This window comes from Loxodonta africana, chromosome 7, assembly GCF_030014295.1.
Source record: "Loxodonta africana isolate mLoxAfr1 chromosome 7, mLoxAfr1.hap2, whole genome shotgun sequence".
Classification (NCBI taxonomy): Eukaryota; Metazoa; Chordata; class Mammalia; order Proboscidea; family Elephantidae; genus Loxodonta; species Loxodonta africana.
This window is the reverse complement of record NC_087348.1, coordinates 12,890,475-12,911,871: the sequence shown is the minus strand read 5'-3', so window position 1 is coordinate 12,911,871 and position 21,397 is coordinate 12,890,475. Positions and strand designations below refer to the sequence as shown.

Sequence of the window (21,397 nt, the reverse complement as noted above, 5' to 3'; positions counted from 1 at the left end):
GGTCTATTCAATACTCTTTGCCAACACTATAATTCAAAGGCATCGATTCTTCTTCCATCTTCCTCTGGGTAGACTCAAACCTCCAACCTTTTGGTTAGCAGCTGAGCGTGTTAACCGACTGAGCCACTCAGGGACCTTCAAACCTGGTCCTGGAAGATGTTTGCTGTTCACCAGCAGACATCCAGGGCTGCCTTGTGGCAAAGCCTCCACCACTGCCTCCTGGGGGTGGGTTTAGGGGCAGCACGAGCATCTCCCACTCCCTACCCAGCTCCACCCCCACAGAAGGTGGGCCCGGGAAGACTGAACAGGAAAACTATAGTATTTGCACCCTTGTACCCCTGGAGGGAGCCCAGGCAGGTGGGTGGGCCCAGGCCGAGGCAGGGACAGTCTCTGCAGCGTGGACAGCCAGTATCCCACTGCAGAAGGGCCCTCAGAGAATCCTAGCTCAGAGTTTCACCCGTTTTTTTTAAAAGCTCCTGACACCTTCAGCTCAGCATGGACCTCCTTTAGTTGAAATATATGGGTGCTGGGAGAAAAGGGGCCCAGCAACTTGGTTCCCCCTTCTTCCTACTTTCAGGCTGCCCCAGGAGGCAACTCAAAGCCCTCTCCTGACTGACAATCACAGGCCCACTGCACCGCACCCATTTTCCAGTTGAGGAGCCTGAGCCTTGGTGTGAGGCAGCAACCTGCCCGAGGACACTGGCCAGCCCGTGTGCATCCACAGATCCCACTCCCAGATTCCCAGGACTCAGGATGCAGAAAGCCAGACCTTGGGGCCCAGTCTATTCACTACAGCAAATGTGGGAGGGCCCAGGCCCAGACGGGGCAGGATGAGACCTGGTCATCTCCTGTAGGTTACTTCGGGCGGCCAGGCTGCACCCCACCTGAGCGATGTGAAGTGGGGTACTGAGATGGGCAGGTGACCTGCCTGTCCCTCATCACAGTGGGCATAGGAAGAGGAGGTGCAGGTCAGAACAAACAGCGGCCTACTCCCCCCACGCTTCAGAAGCACCTGCAGGTCTGGCCCTCAGCCCTTGGCCTTCATCCTGAACTGCCCAGAGCAGCCCCGTCCATTCTGTGGAGGGGCAAAGTGGGTTAAGCTCAGCACGCCTGGCCCAAGGTCGCTGTTGAGTGGATGAAGGGCAGGAAGGGATAGGCTCTCAGTGGATCCAAGCCCAGGGCTCCCCCACCTGGAGCAGAGGTCACCATCCTGCCCCCAAGCCTCCTATGGCCCAAGGGCCTGAACTTCTCTGGGGTACAGGGTAGTCTCCAGCTTCAAAATTCATGCAAATACATTACTCCACTCCCTAATATATCTGGGTTTATTTTAATATAAAAATAACAGTTTTCCCCAAATCTTTGCTCTAGGAAAACATGCCATGGTTGCCGTGTGGCTTCATATGCCATCCCCCACTCCCAGTCCCACTGGGCGGAGGAGACACAGCCTTATGGCTGCCGGTTTGGGCCCTGAGTGGACAGGCAGGGGGCCAAAGGGGAAGTGGCAGGCCCTGGAGGACAGGAAGGGCCCCCCTGGCTAGGGTGGGTTGGTCCTGCTTGGAGCTGGCTTGGTGGTCACTGGCACCCTGAGCCCTTGCTGCGACCGCCTGGGCGCTGCTGTCACTGGTGGAGGTAGGCTTCCAGCCAGACATCGCCAGACTTCTTCAGGGACCTGGGAGGCAGGTGGAAGTGGGTGTTAGGGACTCACCTGCAAGATGCTAACATCCCCCCCTGCCCCGATGAAGGGCATGTGTGGAGATACCTTCATTCCCTCATGAGTCCCCTCGCCCCTGGGACAGGCAGCTGAATGGGGCTGGAGGGCTGGGCTGGGAGAAGAGGCTCAGCACTCATTAGCTCATTAACCATTAACGAGGCATGGGGGAGAGTGACTACAATCAGGACCAGGCATGAGCTGGGGCAGGGCTTGCCCCTCCTTCACCTGGCACTCCCTGTGCCCCTCCACCCCCCATGCACACAGGCTCTGGGCTGGGCACTACAACCCAGAGACCTATAAGGAGGGAACCTGCCCACCAGAAGCGGGGCCAAAGCCCTGTGCCAGGTGCTTTCTAGGGGTGGCCGAGTGTTGGGGCCCAGAGGATGGAGCTGGGAAGAATCCTGAAGGAGATGCAAGAGTCTGAACACCAGTATAGAAGAAGGAAGGGCATCCAAATATAGGGAACAGCATGCACAAAGGCACCGAGGTGGGAGACAGCTCAAACGTGGAGACCAGCCCGGATACCCAGAATCCCATCTCTGTTCCCCATCTCCAGGGCCACCACCCGGTCGGGGCCCCAGCACACCTCAGCTAGACTCCTGCAGGAGACTCCACTCTGCTTTTTGTTGTGACTCCTGTCCCAGTCAGTGTATTCTCACAGTCAGGGATCTTTCTAGAATCTAAGCCAGGCTGTGCCCTTCCGCTGCTCAGAGCCCACGGTGGCTCCTCATCTTACTCAGAGTAAAAGCCAGTCTTCACGGATACCAGCAGACCTTGCCTTGCCCCACCTGCCCCTTGCACACTCCACTCCAGGCCAGCCTCCACACCTCCTGGTGTCTAACAGGATGTGCCGGCCTCAGGGCCTTTGCACTGGCTGTTCCCTCTGCCTGGGACATTCCTCCTGCAGATGTCCCATGGACAACCCTCTCTCCTCCTCCAAGTCTCTTCTCAGATGTCTCCTTCTCAATACTGCCCACCCTGCCCCCTATTAAAAACTGCACCCTGCCCTGGCACTCCTGACCCCCTCTTTTTTTTTCTTTTCTTGCCATAATGCTTCTCCCCTCCTCACACTTTCTGTAACTTATTTATTACTTTTATTGCTGGCTTCCTGTCTCCCTGCTGGCATATCAGCTCCACGAAGGCAAAGGTCTCAGCCTGCATGGCTCACTGATATGCTCAGGCACCTAGGACAGGGCCTGCAGGCTCCCCAAAGCCTCGCTGTGTGAATGGTCCCTGGGGACAGAAGGAGGACACGGGCAGGGGGCAGAGGGGTGGGCTTACCAGGAAAGGCTCTTAGGGAGGGGCCCGTGTAAGCACAGAGAGCCGGGTGCATGGGAAGGGGCTGATGGGGATGCAGGTGGGCACGTGAGCCGAGGGGCCATACCTGATGATGTCCGCCAGGGCGGTGAGGAAGGGCTTCACCTCATAGTTGAGGCCATGCTTGGCACACAGCGCCCTGACCAGCGGGGCCACCTTGCGGTAGTTGTGCCGTGGCATCGTGGGGAAGAGGCTGGGGGGGACATGCACACTGGTGTCTGAGGTGGGGGGCTGCAGAGGGAGCCTCCACCCACTCATCACCTCTCCCAGGGACCCCAGGGAGTTCAGGGCTGATACCTTGGCCTCCCAGGGCAAAGATGGGGCTCCTGGTCCAGCCCCTGGCTCAGGCTTCATGCCCTCCTCTGCCAGCCCCTGCCCTTGGGCCCCACCAGCCCACACTCACTGGTGCTCAATCTGGAAGTTGAGGTGCCCACTGAACCAGTCGATGAAGAAGGACTGCTCCACGTTGCAGGTGGCTGCCAGCTGCCAGGAGCAGGTGGGGTGCAGGTGAGGAAGGCTGGCCCCCAATGAACCCCCGACACCTGGCAGCCATGCCAGGGCCCCCATCCCTCCTTGCTAGCTGGCTCCCAGCTGGGACCCCCACCCCAGGGTAGGCTCAGCCTGCCCAACCCCCACCACCCACCTGGGAGCTGGCCCAGTCACGGTGCTTCTCCCGGCCGATCTCCTTGGGGATATGGTTCATCTGCGTGATCCACACGAACCAGTGGCTCTCCAGGACCCTGTGGGGAAGTTTGGCACTGCCCTGCGTCTAGCTCACCGCTTAGGCACCATCAGTGCAGGCTGGAGTGCAGGCTGTCACCCAGACCTGGGCCTCGGCTTCCTCGTCTGGGCAATGGAGCTGCACTAACTCCTCCCTCACAGGGGTTTAAAGCAGCCGAACGGAGCGTGTCCATGGTGAGGCTGAGCCTGGAGCAGCCCTTCTTGTGAAGGTGGACACCATGGGGCTACTGGCAAGGCTGGCCACTTTCCCCAGAACAGCAGCCCCTGGGCTCCTGCCACTCTCGTGTTCATTTGATTCCCCAACAACCCAGGGAGGCAGTACTACTGTGCCCATTCTGTAGATGGGAAATGGAGGCTCCAAGCGTGCAGGGCTGTGGTGAGGGTCATCCTGCTGGCTGCGTGTGCCCTCCAGCTCCCTGCCACTCCCAACCTGGCCGTACCTGACAGCAACAAAGAGGAACAGCACCCCGGGGACGCCGTAGAAGGGGGCATAGGACAAGAAGAAGCGGAAGTAGAAGCTGGCAGCCCAGAGCAAGTCCTGTGGGCGAGGGTAGAGGCGTTACTGAGTGGCCTCGAGGCAGCCAGGGTCTGGGAGCCTGGGAGTTGGAAGGTAGGCCTTTCTGGGCCTCGGTTCTCTAAGCTGAGTAAAAGGACAGGGCTGCTGCCCCACCTGCCTCAAGGGGCTGACCATGTGAAGGTGCCTGGGCTCCCCCTGCCCAGGAAACAAATTCCTGGCAGAGCCGGCCCAGAGGCTTCCTGTCCAGGGAACATCCCCACCATGAGAGACCCACGCCGTGCCCCCTGCATGCACACTCCCCTCCTCCTGCATACACACACACAATCACGCTGTCACATGTACACAGTCTCCCCCTGCACACACACAGACACAGCACACCATCACACATGCACACTCACTCCTCTGCACACACCCATGTACACCATCACACATGCACACCCACTCCCCCTGCACACACACACACTATCGCGTGTATACTCTCCCCTGCACACACACAGACACACAGCCTACTGTCACACACGCATGTACTCACTCCCACCTGCACACATGCAGATACCACACCAATGCACACGCAAGGTCACCCCCCGAAGTGCACACACACGTATGCACACGCACCCACCCCATACCATCACGCACACACACATACACCTATTAGCATCATGGACAGGTGCTGCCTTCCTGAAGCCCCACCTCCTGCTACCACAGCCATACACCTGGGAGACCTGAGCAGGGGCCCACTCACCGTCCACCGCAGGCACACCAGCATGTATGCCAGGTTTTCCACTTCAAAGTTTACCAGGGTGAGCAGCGGCGGGCCAACTGAGGAGGAGACATGAAAGGGCTCAGGAGCAGAGCTGGGTGACCAGGCAGGGTGGGCAGTGGGAGCTGGAGAGTGGGACTCTGTCTCTCCAGGACTGCCAGTAGGGCTTGGTGTTGGTCACGTCCAGCTGGGATGGGCCCTGCATCACCCACAAGGCCTGGCCTATGCTCATTACCTGGGTGTTCAAGGCTTCCCTAGATGCCCTTGCCCTGCCCCCTCCCATGTCCCTTCTGCAGCAGGTCAGGGGCATCACAGTTAGGGGCCAGCCTCGCATGTTCCCACCTTGAATCCTCACCCCAACCCTCCAGGGATCTGATCACTCTGATGTGAGGACAGAAAGGGATTCTGAGGAGGGTGTGGGGAAGCTCCAGGAAGGGGTGTGATTTCATCTGGCAGGAAGGCACCCCAGGCAGGGGGAGCAGCCAGCGCAAAGGTACAGCCAGGGCAGAGCCAGTATGGGCTGCAGGCCGGGGCCCAGCCAGTAAGTACAGGGTGCAGGCCAGGGTGGAGTCAGTAGGGGCTGCAGGCTGCGGTGGCCAGAGTAGAGGGTGGGGGCAGCTTGATGAGGGTGCACTTGGTGAAAGTGGTTGTCCAGGGTCTGCATGGGGAGGACCCTGCCTCAGCTCCCTGCCCCGGCCACATCCCAGCAGGACACACGGACACTCACTCAACAAGAAGTACAGGTGTTGGTGGTTGTAGGGCAGGTATCTGCGTTTCTTCTTGCCGTACTGTGGAGACAGGTGCGCTGGAGAGGGCAGTTCTCTATGCCCTCCCCCTCCCCGGCAAGGTCAGGAGGCCGGCTGGGATCAACAGTCAAAAGGCAATTCTAGACTCTAGCAAAGGGGCCATCTTCCCCAACAGGTGTGGGGCGGAGCACTGGGGCAGGGACTGGGGCTGAGCCAGAGCGGAGGGCTCCGTCACTGCGGTCCCCCTCAACTGCAGGCCCAGCCCACGAATATCCAGATCTCTCCTGACGAACCTCAACAGACGACTCTCCCAGGAGGAAGACGGGTGCCACGGTCACATCAGGGTCTTTGTGGAAGATGTTGGGCTTGGCATGGTGCTGGAAATGGCGAAAGTTCCACCAGTGGGCGGAGAAACCCTGTAGGGGGCGAGGGGGGCTCTCAGGGGTAGGAGAAAGGCTCTGCCCACTGCTCCACGTCTGCACACTTGGGCAGACCCAGCATGTTACCCCCACTCAGCCCTTGGCTGCCAGCCTTTCCCCTACACTCACCTTCAGCTGCCCCATCACAAACTGCTGGGCCAGGTGGTTCCAGCGAGACTTCTGGAAAACTGAGGCATGGCCCAGGTCGTGCTGCAGACACCAGCTCTGAGCCTGGGCAGACAGGCAGGGTCAGGAGAGGTAGGGGGCTACACTTGCGGGAGGGGGCGCCTAGCTCCAACCAGGCTGGAGGGGGCTAGTGCCTGCAGAAGAACTCAGCTTCAGGGAGGTTGAGGGGCTGCAAGCCCATGATGGAGCCTCTGACTCAGGCTTCGTTAAATAAGGAGCTTCGTTCCTTGGGCTCATTTTAAATGCAGCCTGACCCACAGATACATGACTGATGAGGCTTTCTGTCTGTTTGCTTGTTCATTCATTCATTCATGGGGCCCTCTGGCTGTTTGTTCATCTGTTCATTCATCATTCATTCATTTCACCCACCCATTCAGCGAATATGTTCGGAGTGCCATGTGGGCCGGGCCCTGTGTCTGCTGGGCAGTCTAGGGTGGCTGTAGCACAGTAGTGGGGTTACCTGGGAGAGGGCCAGGATGAGGGCCGCGAGGGTGCTGGTCACCCAGCCAGGGCCCAGGAGGTAGATGAGGAGCCAGGCGAGTATCTCCATGGCCAGGATGTGGCCCAGCATGAACATGAAGAAGGCAGGCTTGGCCTCGAACAGCTTCATGTCCTCGGCTGCCTGGCGTAGGGCTCGGAAGTCCTCCACCAGCTGGGCCTGCACAGGCGGAGTGGCCAGTCAGCCGAGGAAGCTGTCCCCAGAAGCCCCCCACTGATCCTCATGCCTCACCTTTTCCCTCCGGTGCCTGGTCCGAGGGGCCAAAGCAGGATAGAGGGATCAGAGAGCCCAGGTATGAGCTGGGGAGGTCCCTCAATGGTGTGGGGTGCAGGAGAAGCAGAGAAAGCCACAGCGGGGGAAACGAAAACGCTTAGCGGCTAGCTCACTGAAATCCTCCTTGTGGAGGGGACGTGAGGCCCAGAGCAGGGAAGGGGCTGGGACCCCACAAGTGCCTGGCCAAGCCAGATCTGGCACCCTGGAGGGTGTCGCTACAGTACCACCTACACCAGCCAATTCAGATGGAGCTGTTCCTGATGGTGTCCCCCACCCCTTAACCCCCCTCGGGGCCTAGGCTCCACCAGGGCCCTGCTCACATTCTGGAGTCCATCCAAGCTGGGCTCTTCTGGGGCCAGCTCACCAATCAGCAGGGGCTGCAGGAATTTGCGCACAAAATTGAGGTCGGAGTGGAAGGCGCGGAAGGCATCCTGAAGGAGAGCGGACAGTCAGGTGAAGAGATAGACAAATGGAGTGGCACCCAGAGATGACAGGCAGAGACATAGTGCACAGGACTGCTGACAGACTGGCAGGGCAGGCAGACAGATGGATAGAAAGTCAATGGGTCGTTCAGTGGTCACAGAAATAAGACCAAGTGAGTCGGCCTTGTCCATAGGCCTCTCTGGTCTTTCCCAGACCCCAGGTGCTCTGCTTAATACCCCATCTTCTTTGCCCAGCACAGGGGGCCCCTCTGCAAACCTGGTTGAGGGTACAAAAATCTGGATTTATAGAAAAGACTTCCCTGGGAGACTTCAAATCCATTTATGAAAGAGTTTGGCTTTTCCAAGAAGGTCTCTGGAAAGCTTTCTTTAAATCACACACTTCTCTATTGCATGTAAAATAAGATTTGGGCCACAAATATTAGATTTACCCAACTTTTAGAAACACAAGCATTGGGTAAAGAATGGGTAGGAAGACGCGTAATGGAGGACGACTGGGCCAACAGGGGAAAGATCAGTTGAGGCCCACACAAACTGAGTTCTTCTGGGGGCTGCAAGAAAGACACTTGAACAGTTAAATTCATTTGACTTAAAAAGTAGGAGGAGAAAATATAAATTTTTTTGAAAAAGTAAATGAAAGAAATAATCTAACATCCCTGTGATTCTCTGTGACAGCCAGGGGTGGGGTGAGGTACAATGCAGAGGAAGGAAACAAAAGAAAGAGGGGTTAGAGAAGGAGAAAGAAGGAAAGAAAAAGAGCTAGGGAAAGAGACCAGCCAGGAAATGGCCCCAGCAGTTGCAAAGTGTTAGTAAACTTGAACATTGAACCTAATCCACTGCTATCAAGTCCAGTCAGACTCATGGCAACCCCATATGTTACAGAGTAAATCTGTCCATAGGGTTTTCTTGGCTGTAACCTTCACGGAAGCAGATTGCCAGGCCTGGGTGGGTTCGAACTGCCAACCTTTCGGTTGGTAATCAAGTGTAAACTGCACCACCCACTTAATTGTTCATAGCTCTTCAACTGACTTTTATCCTTGTATTTTCAGAGGCTGACTCTGAATGGGCTAGCCACGGCCACACAGCAGCCTGAACTGCAGAAGCAGTGTTGTTCCCATGGGCCAGGGGAAGGTGACCAAGGAGCCTCGTGGCTGCTAAAGGAAGTACCTTTGAAGGAGGCTTAGCTAGAGCAGGGCTTCCTATTGCCCTCACCCTCTTGTGTGTGTTAAAACAGAAGTGACAGCTGGGCCCCTGGAATCACTGTCAGACATCTCTGCAGTGTTCTGGGGGAAGAAAGCACCTCAGGCCCCTCCGGCCCCATTCAGAGGCTACACCTGCAGGATCCACCCTAGGGGTCCCCTTTCCTGCTGCCTGTTCTCCTACTGGCCCAGGGCAGCCCGGGGACCGGGTGGGGGTGGGGGAGAAGGGCAGGTGTTCAGGAATGACCTGGGCCCTTGGGAAGGCAGACCTCAGAGGAGGGGAGGGGGCTGCGGAAGTGCAGACCTCATTCCTTCCTTCAAGGGCTGGACCTTGAAGGGGGGCAGCAAAAGCTGGAAGAGGCAAGGTGAGACTGGGGACCCACAGCTGCTGCCTGGGTGCGGGGCAGCCTGGGGAGCTGGGGTCCCCTTGGTGCACTTGGAGGCATCCCCAAAGGGCATGTGTGCCAAACCCTGTGACCTTGTGAACAGCTTAAAAGTGGCATTTGAGGCCTCTAGTTGGGTGAACTTGCTGGAATAAAGAGGGCTTCCTTAAACATACTGGAGCCCTGGTGGTACAGTGGTCAAACGCTTGGCAGCTAGCCGAAAGGAGGGCAGTTTGAATGTACCAGCCACTCCATGGGAGAAAGATGTGGCAGTCTGCTTCCGTAAAGATTACAGCCTTAGAAACCCTATGGGGCAGTTCCACTCTGTCCTATAGGGTTGCTATGAATTGACTCAATGGCAACGGGTTTTTATGGGTCCCCTAAATATAAGTTCCTGGTGGCAGGATCAGGATCTGTGCACAGTGGTGGATCTGTTCACAGCAGCATCCTCAGAGCCTGGCATAGAGCAGGTGCCAATATGTGGACAACAGCAGGGGGTAATGAACCATTTTACTAGAGAGATACTGAGGCTTGGAGTGTGGGCACATCTGCTCAGGTCACAGAGTTTGTAAGAGGCAGAGCTGGGATTTGAATCCAGCCCGTATTCGTGATGTCCACCCTCCCTCAGGGTACAGTTCTACCAGCAGCCCTGCCTCGGTCCCCAGAAACCTTGGAGTGGCTCCAAACCAGGCCCCAGCCCTGATCCCTGCCATGAGCTTGGGTAACATCGGGTTCAGTGGCAGGAGGGGTGGGGGCCACTCTGGAAATAGCCTGCCCTGGTGGAACCTGAGCTGCCACGTTACCCGTGGTTCCCCAAACAAATCTTATGCCACTACACCCTGAACCACCAGGGTCCAGCTTGTTGGGGGGGAGGGTTAGGAGGCTTAAGCAAGCCACTGCAGGTAAGGCACTTAACTGCCTGGCGTCCGCAAGTGCCCCACTGCACCAGCTTTTATGGGGGCCTGTGCTCTGACGGGCCCTGTCTTCTTCGGAGAGCCCACTTACAGGAACTAAGTGCCTGCTGATAGGGGCTCTCAGGCGTGGGCTAGGAGAGTGCAGACGGCTGCCCTGGTCTCAAGTTCTTGCCAAGCCTGCGGCTGGGGAACAGAAGGAGCTGGCAGCCTCGTTCCCTGCCAGAGACACGATGGGGGAGGGGGGGAGGGAGGACAGGCATTTTTGGTCACTCCCCAAAGAAGAGAAGAAGGTTCCAAATCAGGAAGGGTGGGGAGCAGGAAATGGGTGGGGCTTCTGGGGGTACAGGTGGTCTTGGGTCTATCCTTGCTGCCTCCATAAGCCTTTGCTGAGGAGGCAGCATGGGTTGTGGAGATATGTCTCGCAGGATAAAACAAACAAGCAAACAAAAAAACCAAACCAGCTGCCATGGAGTTGACTCTGACTCCTGGTGACCCCGTGTGTGCAGACTAAAAACCGTGCTCCATTGGGTTTTCATGGCTGTGACCTTTCAGAAGCAGATTGCCAGGACTTTCTTTCAAGGTACCTCTGGGTGGGTTCGAACCACCAACCTTTCAGTTAGTAGTTGAGTGTTTCACCATCTGCACCACCCAGGGACTTCCCCTTAGAGGATTCCAAACCCAAACCACACCCATTGCGGTCAAGTCCATTCCAACTCACAGCATCCCAATAGGACAGGGAAGAACTGCCCCATGGGGTTTCTTTACAAAAGTGGACTGCCACAGCTTTCTCCAGCAGAGCAGCTGCTGGGTTTGAACCTTTCTGTTAGCAGCCAAGCACTTAACCACTGCGCCACTAGGGCTCCTTCCTCAGAGGACACCCCCCCAAACTCCTCCCTCTCTCCCTCTCCCTGTACCAGATTAGCCGGGAACTGGTGCCCTCCACTCAGCTGCTCCTTCCCGTCCTCCCCTGACAGCCCACGTAAGAGGTCGATAGGAGAGCACTATCAGTATCCCCACTTTACAGGTGAGGAAACTGAGGCCCACAACTCTGAACACGGCACATGGAACTCCTGCCCATGAAGCCAAGCCCTGCACAAGCGCAGAGGCCTCCAGGAAGCTGCCCTGTCTCCCCAGTGCCCCGGTGTACCTGGTGAAGGACTGACACACAGCTTATGTTCTTCTCCACCCCACACCCTTGGCCTCACAGGTGTCGCTGACCCACCAGAGGCTCCAAAGTGGCTGGGCCCTCTGGCATTTGGTCCCCTCCCGACGCTTCTCTCTGGCTCTTCCCGCTATTTTATCAGAACCCGAAACACCCGGGTGCCCTGCTGGCTGCTAGCATTCCTGCCTCTGTACTCAGCATCACTTCCGGTGCAAGACAATCCCGACTTCTCCCCTGGGGCAGGGACAGATTACCCAATATGCAAGGAACACACGGGCTTAATTGTGCTTACTTACGAATCTGTAGTGCACAGTGTCACCTGTTCTTCACCATGTCACAGGTTTTGGAACCTGAACTAAGAATTGCTGGTGAGTGACAGTACGGGGTGAGGGGAGGAGGAAAGGAGTATCTGTAGCCATTTGTCTACATAATTGCCTAGACGCAAATGGATAATAAAACTGCTACATCTCCTGAGTAGATGTGGTGAAATTGTATCCTCCTCTGGCCAAGGAGATGGATTTTCCCTCTGTAGCCCTTCATGAAGGAGCTGTGGAAAGCACAGGGCTGTGGTGACCACCATAACCAGGTACGCGCGTACCCAGTACCATCCCTATAGTTCACCCCAGGAGGAAAGCATTCTTATCCCCATTACACTGACAGGGAAACTGAGATCCAGAGGGGAAGGGAAATATTCAAGGTCATAGAGTGAGGCCAGGCCGGCTCTGTCTCTAAAGACAACACCGAGCCAAATCCTAATGGCTCCTGGTAGGAGGTACCCACAGCATCTTTGCCTTCTGCCAGGGCCACATGTGCCCTTCAGGGCCAGTTAATGGCCACCTCTTTCAAGTGGCCACCCCTGACTGCCCCAGGCGAGACAAGTTCCTATCATACTTCCTCTTAGCCCCCTGCCCTTCTCCTGGCTCTACCCCCAACATAAAATAATTACCCAGGATTCTCAACTGCCCCAAGAATCCTTGTAAACGTTTATCAGATTTCCTTCATTTTTCTGCAGCCCTCTAGGGCTTCCTTTTCCCTACAGGACCTGGCCCCTGCTACCTCTCGGCCTCACCTGCATGCTCCTTTCCCCTCTGCCCTCCTTCTAGCCACACCAATCACCTTGTTGTTCCCTGAACACAGTCCCACCTCTGAGCCTTTGCTCTAGTTGATCCCTCTGCTGGGAGCTCTGTCTCCCCAGATCTTCCACACTTTGTTTAGTTCACAGTTGTATCCTCAGCAGTTAGAACAGAGTTTGGCACATAGAGGATGCTTACTGAATATTTCCTGATGAGTTTAATGATTAAGTAATAGAAGAAAGAATAAATGAAATAAACCAAGTGGCAGTAGAGCATGGAGTTTAAGGGTGTGGGCTGGGGATTCAAAGCCCAGATCTACCACTGAATTTCAAGTCACTTGGCCTCTCTGAGCCTCAGTTTTCTCATCCATAAAGTGCGAGTAAAAATAGTAGTACCTGCCTGATAGGGGTATCTTGAGGCATAAAAGAGAGAGTGCCTATAAAGCGAGTGCCGAGTTCAGAGCCTGGCACATGGTAGGTGCTCATGCCTGGCCCTGGTATACTGTGGCTGGCAGTGGCCTGGCAGTACCCCTCCCTGGCTGGCTCCGCTGTTCTCAAGCCGCCTATGACTTAGACAAACCTGGCCAGAGGCCCAGAGCACTCTTCCCAGGGCACCGGCTTTGTATTCCAGGATGGCCACAGGCTGACTTCATGGCACAGGAACTCTGGGAATTTCCTGGCAGGAAGGCTTCTAGAAGTTGCCTGGACACGAGAACAGCTGATGGGTGGCCGGGGTTGGTGAGAGGTGGCTGCTGGAACAGAGCCCTGGGAAGGGGGCTGCCCCATGCCTACCCGAGCTCCAGGGCCGAGGATGAGACATCTGGGGTCTGGGCTTGGCCACATACCTGCCAGGACAATGAGCCAGTTCAAACCCTGGTCTGCCCTGTGGGCCCATCACGGACAGACTGAGGTCCCCCACCCCAGCCACTTCATAGCTCCTTTGGCCAGAATTGACCAGGTATTTTTGGCAACCCCAGCCCAGTGTTTGGGGCCTTGAGGGAGCTAAGTGATGGTCTAAGGCAACCTCTTCCTGTTACAGACAGGGATGGGACGAGGCAAGGCCACCCAGCAAAGGGGTGTTTGTGCCCCAGTTGTTCCACTGCACTCTACAGTTTGCAAGGTAGGTTCACGCTTATCCATCAGCAACATTTACTGAGCACCAACTACTACATGCCAGCCCTGGGGCCACAGGCTTGAGAAGACACGGTCCTACCCTAAGTGGGCTCATTGTCCAGCCCATTTTTCCATTTTACAGATGAGAAAACTGAGGCTCAGAGGAGTGATGTACCTGGTTCAAGGTCACTCAGAGCCTCCAATGGCAAACCCAGGACCCAGCCCTGACAACAGAGACTCTTTTTTTTTTTTAATGAAACTCAGAAAGCAGATCAGATCTTACTGGCCACAAGTCAATTAGAAAGCTGTCAGATGGAGGTCTCGGGGTCTTGTGTTAAATGCAAGAGGGGGACCCTGAGCACAGACCTAGGCACTAAGTCGGAAACAACATTAATAAATGCTCTCTGTGTTTCTTCCCCTCACCTGCCCTCATCTTGTCCTACAGGTCAGAGATTGTAAAGGGCCAGGGCAGGTCCCCATAGGACCCTGGAAGGGCAGCCAGGGCTCAGATAGGCTGCAGGGGGAGAGGCTGTGGTACCTCACGCCCCCAGTGCCGTAGCAGAAATGCACACCCATACAACCACACGCAGAAACACATGCAGGTGTATGCACATATAAACTACCCTCCCCCTCATACACTCAGGCATTCCCACATGTACACACCTTCCCCTCCAGCCCTTCACACACACGAAGGCATTTGCACACGTGCAGGCCTCCACATGCACCCACACGCCTGGCATGGAGCCTGGAGCACACACACACAAACACTCCCACAGGATGACACACTCATTGGCCTAGAGGCTGCTTCAACACTGGGGCTGTGCTATCTTCCCTGCCAACACCCAGCCGGTCAGCACCCATGGGCACAGCTTCCTGCCCATTTCTAGAGCTTTAGAACTTGCCTCCAACTGATTTCTGACCCAAATCCCTCTGCTTCCTGGAGTAAAGTCGGGAAGAGGGACTTTTATCCCTAAACAAGTCCTGCAAAGACTGCCCAACCCATGGGAGAAGACAGCGGGCAAAGAACAAGCAGCCCTCATAACAGGGACGCTGGCAGCTGGAACAGCACACCTTCTCTCTTGTTGCCTAAAGTTCCTCATTTGGGAGTCATTACCCTGAAAACCCTCTTGGTACCCAGTGTGGCCAGCTTAGAGTTTTGGATGGTCAAAGACAGGACATCGTGGTCCCTGCCCCCATTCTCCATCTGGGGGACAGAGGGAAAGGGCTCGTCCGGAGTCTGGTTTGGATATGCTGCTCCACCACTGGCCCCCTGCCAGCCCGTCTCGCTGGGCCAGGCCACAGCCCTCCTTGGCCAAGACATGTCTAGACATGGTTGCGAAGAAAAAGCCGGGGTCCCCAGGGGCCAGTCTGTTCCTGGGGTGACTTTGCTTCGGGAGGAGGCCCACCCTGGCTGGCCGGCACAGTCCTCTCACATGCAGCTGCCGGCCCTGGAGAGGTGACTCACTGCCCCCTGAACCCACTTACAGCAGCTCCCAGAGCCACTTACAGCAGCTCCCGGGAAAGCCACAGACTTCCCCGCCCTGCCCAGCTCTGCTGCCCAGCCCCCAGTCTGACGACACCTCCTTGCTGACTCCTGGCACCCAGCAAGCACCCAGTTAGGTGATCCAGTCTGGGGGATCCAGAGCTGAGACAGGGAACCTCAGCGCAACAGGGAGGGCCCGTGTTCCACCATGACACACCCACCTGGGAGCCCCTTCCTCCCGTACAGTTTGCCCCAGCCGGGCCCTGGTACATGGCCCGGTGCGCAGGTCCACCCTACGGGGACCCAGCCTTTTCACTCCGCATAAGGCCCCTGTCTCGTCCATCCCAACTCTGGGTCCCGATCCTGGAAGATCAAGGCAGCGCAGGGAGGAAGGATGCTAAGGCCCTGCAGGTGGAGCGGGGCGCAGCGCTCACGACCCAGGCCCCAGCGAGCAACAGACTCGTCCCCGCCGCGGTGGGTTTCTTACCGTGGCGTCCTCGGCGCCGTGGTGGCCGATGAGGCGGCTGCCCCCCGGGTGCCGCTGCGTCCAGCGGCTGATATCGTAGACGCGGCGCTCAATGACCAGCCACTTGTCGCCCGGCAAGTCGTGAGAGCGGATCTGCTCCCAGCGGAAAGTGGGCAGCGGCGCTCCCCGCGGCCCTGCTCCCCCGCCGTGCTCTCCGACACCGCCCATGGCTGCGCGCCCAAGTTCTCGAGACCCTGGATCTGTCCGAGGGAGGTCCGAGCGAGACAGCGGGCCCGAGCTTGCGGTCCCAGGCTGCCTCCGCCGCCACTAGCGCCGCGGCCCCGCCCCTGCCGTGCGGCCGCCGTACGAGCGCGCGCCGGCCGGTCTCCGCACAGGAACTTTCCCTACAACCCGCTGTCAGCGCCCGCCGGCCCGCCGCTCGGCCCCCGCGGGCGCCATTGGCTGCGCGGTCGGGTCCCGCCCTGGAGGGCCCCGGCGGCCGGCCCTGGCCCGGGGCACAGTCCTGCCACGCCCGCGACCAGGCTCCGGCTTGGCTGGCGCGGGGGCACGGGGCCCATTGCACAGCCCCGGCGTCTGTCCCACGGAGCCCTATGCGGAGCCTGGGTCGGCCACGGCAGGCCCTGGAATGTCCGTCTGCGAGAATGGGCCGGGGTTCCAGCCGTGCGTCCTGGAACGTTTCCTCCCTTAGCGCACGGAGGTGGGGACACTGGCTCTGGGTGACTGTAAACAGCCTTCAAACAATGGACCACCATCATCTGCATGGCGAGGCTGCCGTCAGGGCGGGAGGGACCGGGCCGGCCACCTGGCCCCGCGCAGCCCTCCCCTGGGGACCGGTGGTGATGGCTTCTGTCACCGGGCTGCAGGACTGGCTAAGCAGCGGGCACTGGGACGGGGGGAGGCCGGGGGGGGGGTGGATATAGAGCCACGGGTACGGTAGGGAGTGCTCAGCTCTGTGGCTTGCCAGTTACCCTTATTCCCCCATTTTTTACTTAAATCAAGTCTTTTTCATAGTGTAGGTAGCTCCCCCAAATCGCTCAGTATTTTTTTGATAAAGATCAGAAAGTTCAGAAAAGAGTTCGCATCCACCAAGAATAGAGTCAGGCTAAGCTACCTTACCATCCAGAGCTGTTGTTGTTGCATCCAGAGCTGTTGTTGTGTGCCATGGAGTCAATTCTGACTCCTATAGGACAGAGTAGAACTGCCTCACAGGGTTTTCAGAGCGGCTGGTGAATTCAAACTGCCAAGCTTTTGGTTTAAGCAGCCTGGGCTCTTAACCTCTTCACCGCTAGGGCTCCACCATCTAGAGCAGTGCGTCTGGGCTGGGCCCCAGAGTTGGCAAGTCCCCAGGCAATGCTGACGTGCTGCTACCTTTTGAGAACTCCAAGTGTATTTCTGATATGCTAGTATTTTATCTGGTCTAACAATTTGTAGACAATCACTGTAGCTAATATTTGCACAACAGGTGAACCAGGGCCCACAGAAGGGAAGTAGAGGGCTCTGGTTTTCCTGGAGACTACCTCAAGAGCCCCCATTCAGTTGCCAGGACAACTGGTGAGTCCCTTGACGTCACCATGCACTTGGATGCATGTGTTTCCTGGAGAGGACCGGCGCAACCCAGACCCCTGGTGCCTGCAGGCACCCCTGCCCCCCATGCTCATGCATGGGCACAGGAATGGGAAAGGCAGCTTCCGGAGGAAACATGGTGATAATGTCCTGGATAGGGCCCCACAGGAGGTGAAGCAAGGACACACCTGGGCCATGCCAACCCCTCCAGCTGCTTCTTTACAGCAGGGGGAGAGGTGGCCCTGGCCTCCTGCCACGTGGAGTTCTGTTCCTCCTCGAAGCCCAGAATGAATAACTCCCCCGTTATTTCCCTCCAGGCCCTCAGGCCTCCCGGGATCACTTGGCCTCTTTGGGCTTCCATGTAGTGAGTAAGTCTTGCAACTTTCAGGGCATCAAGGGGCCTGGGAGAGCTTGAGACTCTATCGTCCCCAAACCCCCAACTCTGGGCAGCCGAGGTCCCTCAGACCATTTGGAAAGGGAAGGGCCTCACTCGACATTCCTCAGCTGCCTCGGGGCCACTGCCAGGGTGCTGGGTTTAGATGGGGGTGGGGGGGCGCTGCACTGGCTTGGGCCTGCCTTCACCCCGCCACGAGCAGCCACACAAGCCTTTTGTTGGACACACTGAAGTCTCTACTCCCTACGGAACCACCAGCCAAGAGATGCTTGTGCAAAGCCAGCAGGCCTCGGGCAAGGCGGATAGCTACAACAGTGCCACAGTCATGAGAACTGAAGAAAAAACTCAGCCTATCAGAGAGAGCAGTCCCAAAGCCCAGGCATTTGTTCTGCTGTAGACACACCAATCTGGCTCAAGTCAGAGCTTTACGATTTGGCATTAAGTCGAAGCTCATCACGCCACGGGCTTGACTGTCAGACCTGGACACAACCCTTCTGAGACAGGAGGGACTTGGGGAGGCAGGGGCCATAGAATTATGCAAGAGCTCTTTGAGGCCCTTTAGTGGAGGGACCACAGCCCTACTGGCCACAAAAGATCCACCCAGAAGGCAGCATTGCAGAGCTTCTTAGAACATGAGTAAAAAGGGGCTGCAAAGGCCATTTAGCCTCATCTTCCCAATTTACAGATGAGAAAACTAAGGCCCAAAGAGGAGTGACTTGCCCCAGGTACACAGTCCTGGCAGGATTCAGATCAAGATGGACTTGGCAGATTGTAAAGTGTGACCCAGTAAGAGCGATTCCTTCCTACTGTTGGTAAGGCCAACTTACAACTGGGCTCACGTTCAACGCCCTCCACCCTCAGAGGCCAGAGGCTCGTGCTGGCTTTTAAGAGATGGCCAAGGAGGGTTAAAATGGTTCTCATGTAGAGAGTGGAGGGAAGGAGTGTGCTGTCTCATTAGAGGGAGAGCAATTAGAAGTATATAGCAAGGTGTATATAAATTTTTGTATGAGACTGACTTGATTTGTAAACTTTCACTTATAGCACAATAAAAATTAAAAAAAATATATATATATATATATATATGGTTCTTATGGGCCAGGGGCACTTAGAGGCCTGAATGGGTTATCTAGAAAATTCACTTAAGAACAACTCCTGTGTGGATTTTCCACAGTGGATGATGTCAGCTAACCCACCCCACTCGCCTCTAAAGCCCTGAGCAGCTCTGGAGAGGGCCCCTGCCCCCAGCAGAGCAGCGGTGAGTGAGCCATCTGTGAGGCAGGTCAACAATATGGGACATAAACCTGGAGTCAACTTCTAGCTCAGCCACTGCCCAAGCCTCATGTTACGGATTGAATTGGGTCCCCCAAAAACGTGTGCTGTAAATCCTAACCTCTAGATCTGTGGTAGGAGCCCTGGTGGTGCAGTGGGTAAGCGCTCAGCTGCTAACCGAAAGGCTGGCAGTTTGAACCCACCAGTCCCTCTGTGGAAGACATGGCAGTTTGTTTCTGTAAAGACTATAGCCTTGGAAACCCAATGGGGCAGTTCTCTGTCCTATAGTGTTGCACGGTTTTTTGGTACTTGTGGTTGTAATCCCTTTTGGGAATGAGTTTTCTTTGTTATGTTAATGAGACCATCTCTGTATAGGCTGTGTCTTAAGGCAATCACTTTTGAGATATAAAACATGCAGACAGGCACAGAGCAGGCAGAGATGGGGGAAGAGAGATGCCACGCCACATGAAGATGAAAGAGGAAAAGAAGCTGAAAAGAGACAAGGACCTTCCCCCAGAGCAGAGACAAAAAGCCTTCCCCTAGAATGGGCACCCTGAATTCGGACTTCTAGCCTCCTAAACTGTGAGAAAATAAATTTGTTCATTAAAGCCACCCAAAACCAAAACCAGACCATTGCTGTCAAGTTGATTCCAACGCATAGCTACCCCATAGGACAGAGTAGCACTGCCCCATGGGGTTTCCAAGGCTGTAATTTTTACGGAAACAGACTGCCACATCTTTCTCCCACGGAGGGGCTGGTGGGATCGAACCACTGACCTTTTAGTTAGCATCTGTGTGCTTAACTACTGTGCCACCTGGGCTCCTTTAAAGCCACCCACTGGTAGTATTTCTGTTATAGCAGCAGTAGATAACTAAGATACCTTGGTTTCTCCATTTCCTAACAAGAAGGAAGGGCCTAATACAGTGCTAGGCACCTCATACCCATAAAAAAAAAAAAAAATCCATTGCCATTCAGTCGATTCTGACTCATAGCCACCCCATAGGGTTTCCAAAGAGAGGATGGTGGATTTGAACTGCTGACCTTTTGATTAGTAGCCTGAGCTCTTAACCACTGCATCACCAGGTATTCAGTAAGAGGGGTCTAGGATGCTGTGGGTATCTAGAGTTAGGCTTTCTCGTTCCTATCCTGGGGCCACCATTTCCTGTGTGGGACCTCTCAGTGCCTCAGTCCATTCACCTGCAAAAGGGGGATGACAATTAATGGGGATTAAATGAACTAGTTCATTTAAAGGGCTTAGAATCATGCCTGGCACATAGTGTTCTGAGATTAGCTATAGTCTGGGGACACCGAAGCCAGGGTGTGTGTCCCTCAGCCCCGCACACACACCTCCAGAGGTCTGTTATCTGCCTGCTCTCAATGGCTCCCCCTTGAGGCTGACAATAGGAAGGGACAGGCAGAGCAACTCTGGGGTGGGGGATCCCCAGTCAAGACTCCCAAGTGTTAGCGGATGTCTCCTTGGTCCTGGATGAAGCTGGACCAGGGAAGGGGTCAGGGATTGGCAGCTCCTGGGACCAGGTCATCATCCCCTTTCAGCCCCCAGCTGACCCAGGGTTGCCACAGAGTAGGACACAAAGATTTGTTCCAGAGGATGGGGGACCCTTCCCCGGCACCCCATTGCCTTGCTTCCTTTTTTTTCCTCTTACTGACACCCTGGATATGTGACTTACGCATTTTTTTATTGCCAGTCTCTCCCCTTGAAAGTGTAAGATCAAGCACCAGGTGTCCCCAGCCAGGGACAGTGTCTGGGACACAAGAGTGGCCCAGTTATTTGGTCAGCGAATGAATAGACTTGTGTGACAGGAGTCCTGGCCAGTGAGCCCTAAGGGTACTGGGGAGGCTGGGTGGGGATGCAAGTCCCAGATGGAGCAGGCAACGGGTTTTGGGAGGAGGGGAAAGGAGAAGGTGGGGAGGAGGGGGGAAGCCTGGGCTGAATCTTTGGAGAGAGGAACTCATGGGGGCAGGAGGCCTCTTGGGAAAAGCCTACTGGCTGGAGAGGGTGGCAGGACAGAGGCCCTGACAAGGGGTCCTAACCTACCTGCAGCCAGCCAGGCCTACCAGTCACATGGCCCCAAGGCCATATAGCAATGGAGAAGCCCCCTTGAGGTGTCACCAGCTCCAGAAAACACTAGCCCAGAAGCTGCTGTGCCCCCAGGAAGTGCACCCACAGATAGGGTACCCATAGGTGGGGAGGGTCAGCCACTACCAGATACTCCCTAACCCCACCCAGGGTCCTCAGAGGACCTGGCCACCTCACCTTTTTCTACCTTGACTGCTGCCCCTTGCCAAGAACTTATCTAGAACCAGGGCTGGGAAACCCGGAGCCTTCAAGCCACCACAGCCCTGCCTGCTCCGCTGCCAGACATCCCCAATCAATCCTTGACGCTCTAACTCTGAGCACCAGGCTTCGGCTATATTAGCCTGGAGTTGACCAGGAGTCCCTTCAGCTGAGGGCAGGAAGACCCAGGGAGGGGCAGTGGCCAAGCCAGCCTCAGCACCTCCTCCCTGAGACCAGGCCACTCCTCACAGGGAGAGAGAGGTCAGGCTCCTTGCCCAGTAAGCCCCAGCCCCATGGGAGGACTGCTCGAGCAGTAAGCGGAGGACGGCGGGAGCCTCCAGGATTTGGGTTTAATCCCAAGCATGAGGGCAGGCAAGAGAAGGATTTAGTTTCATTCCTTCAAATGCCGAAGCCTTGGCCCGAGCCCCAGCAAGCAGGAGTGAAGGCGTGTG

The 21,397-nt window shown here is 56.3% G+C and overlaps 1 protein-coding gene across 2 annotated transcripts; it reads right to left on the bottom strand.

Annotated features, from left to right (window-relative positions):
• Positions 1-1,299: 1,299 nt before the first annotated feature.
• Positions 1,300-16,675, bottom strand: FADS3 (fatty acid desaturase 3). Of its 2 annotated transcripts, none has more exons than XM_010599115.3 (12): positions 16,539-16,675; positions 7,490-7,600; positions 6,858-7,055; positions 6,341-6,442; positions 6,086-6,208; positions 5,774-5,834; positions 5,029-5,105; positions 4,210-4,307; positions 3,672-3,768; positions 3,432-3,511; positions 3,096-3,221; positions 1,300-1,669 (listed from the first exon to the last, which is right to left on the bottom strand). In XM_010599115.3, the coding sequence occupies exons 1-12, from the start codon at positions 16,560-16,562 to the stop codon at positions 1,618-1,620; spliced, it is 1,149 nt and encodes a 382-aa protein (XP_010597417.2). In that variant the 5' UTR covers positions 16,563-16,675; the 3' UTR covers positions 1,300-1,617. The 2 variants fall into 2 exon arrangements, with proteins under 2 accessions (XP_010597417.2, XP_064144011.1); XM_064287941.1 differs by lacking the exon at positions 16,539-16,675 and adding an exon at positions 15,423-15,740.
• Positions 16,676-21,397: the final 4,722 nt, after the last annotated feature.

What these genes read in the sequence shown, in the direction of transcription:
- FADS3 (XM_064287941.1), bottom strand. Translation starts at nt 15,629, where the DNA reads ATGGGCGGTGTCGGAGAGCACGGCGGGGGAGCAGGGCCGCGGGGAGCG. An exon ending in TGGTGTGCCTGCGGTGGACG is followed by an intron (nt 4,308 to 5,028) that starts GTGAGTGGGCCC and finishes CCTCGCCCACAG; the next exon opens with GACTTGCTCTGGGCTGCCAG. An exon ending in GTGACTGGGCCAGCTCCCAG is followed by an intron (nt 3,512 to 3,671) that starts GTGGGTGGTGGG and finishes TGCTCCTGGCAG; the next exon opens with CTGGCAGCCACCTGCAACGT.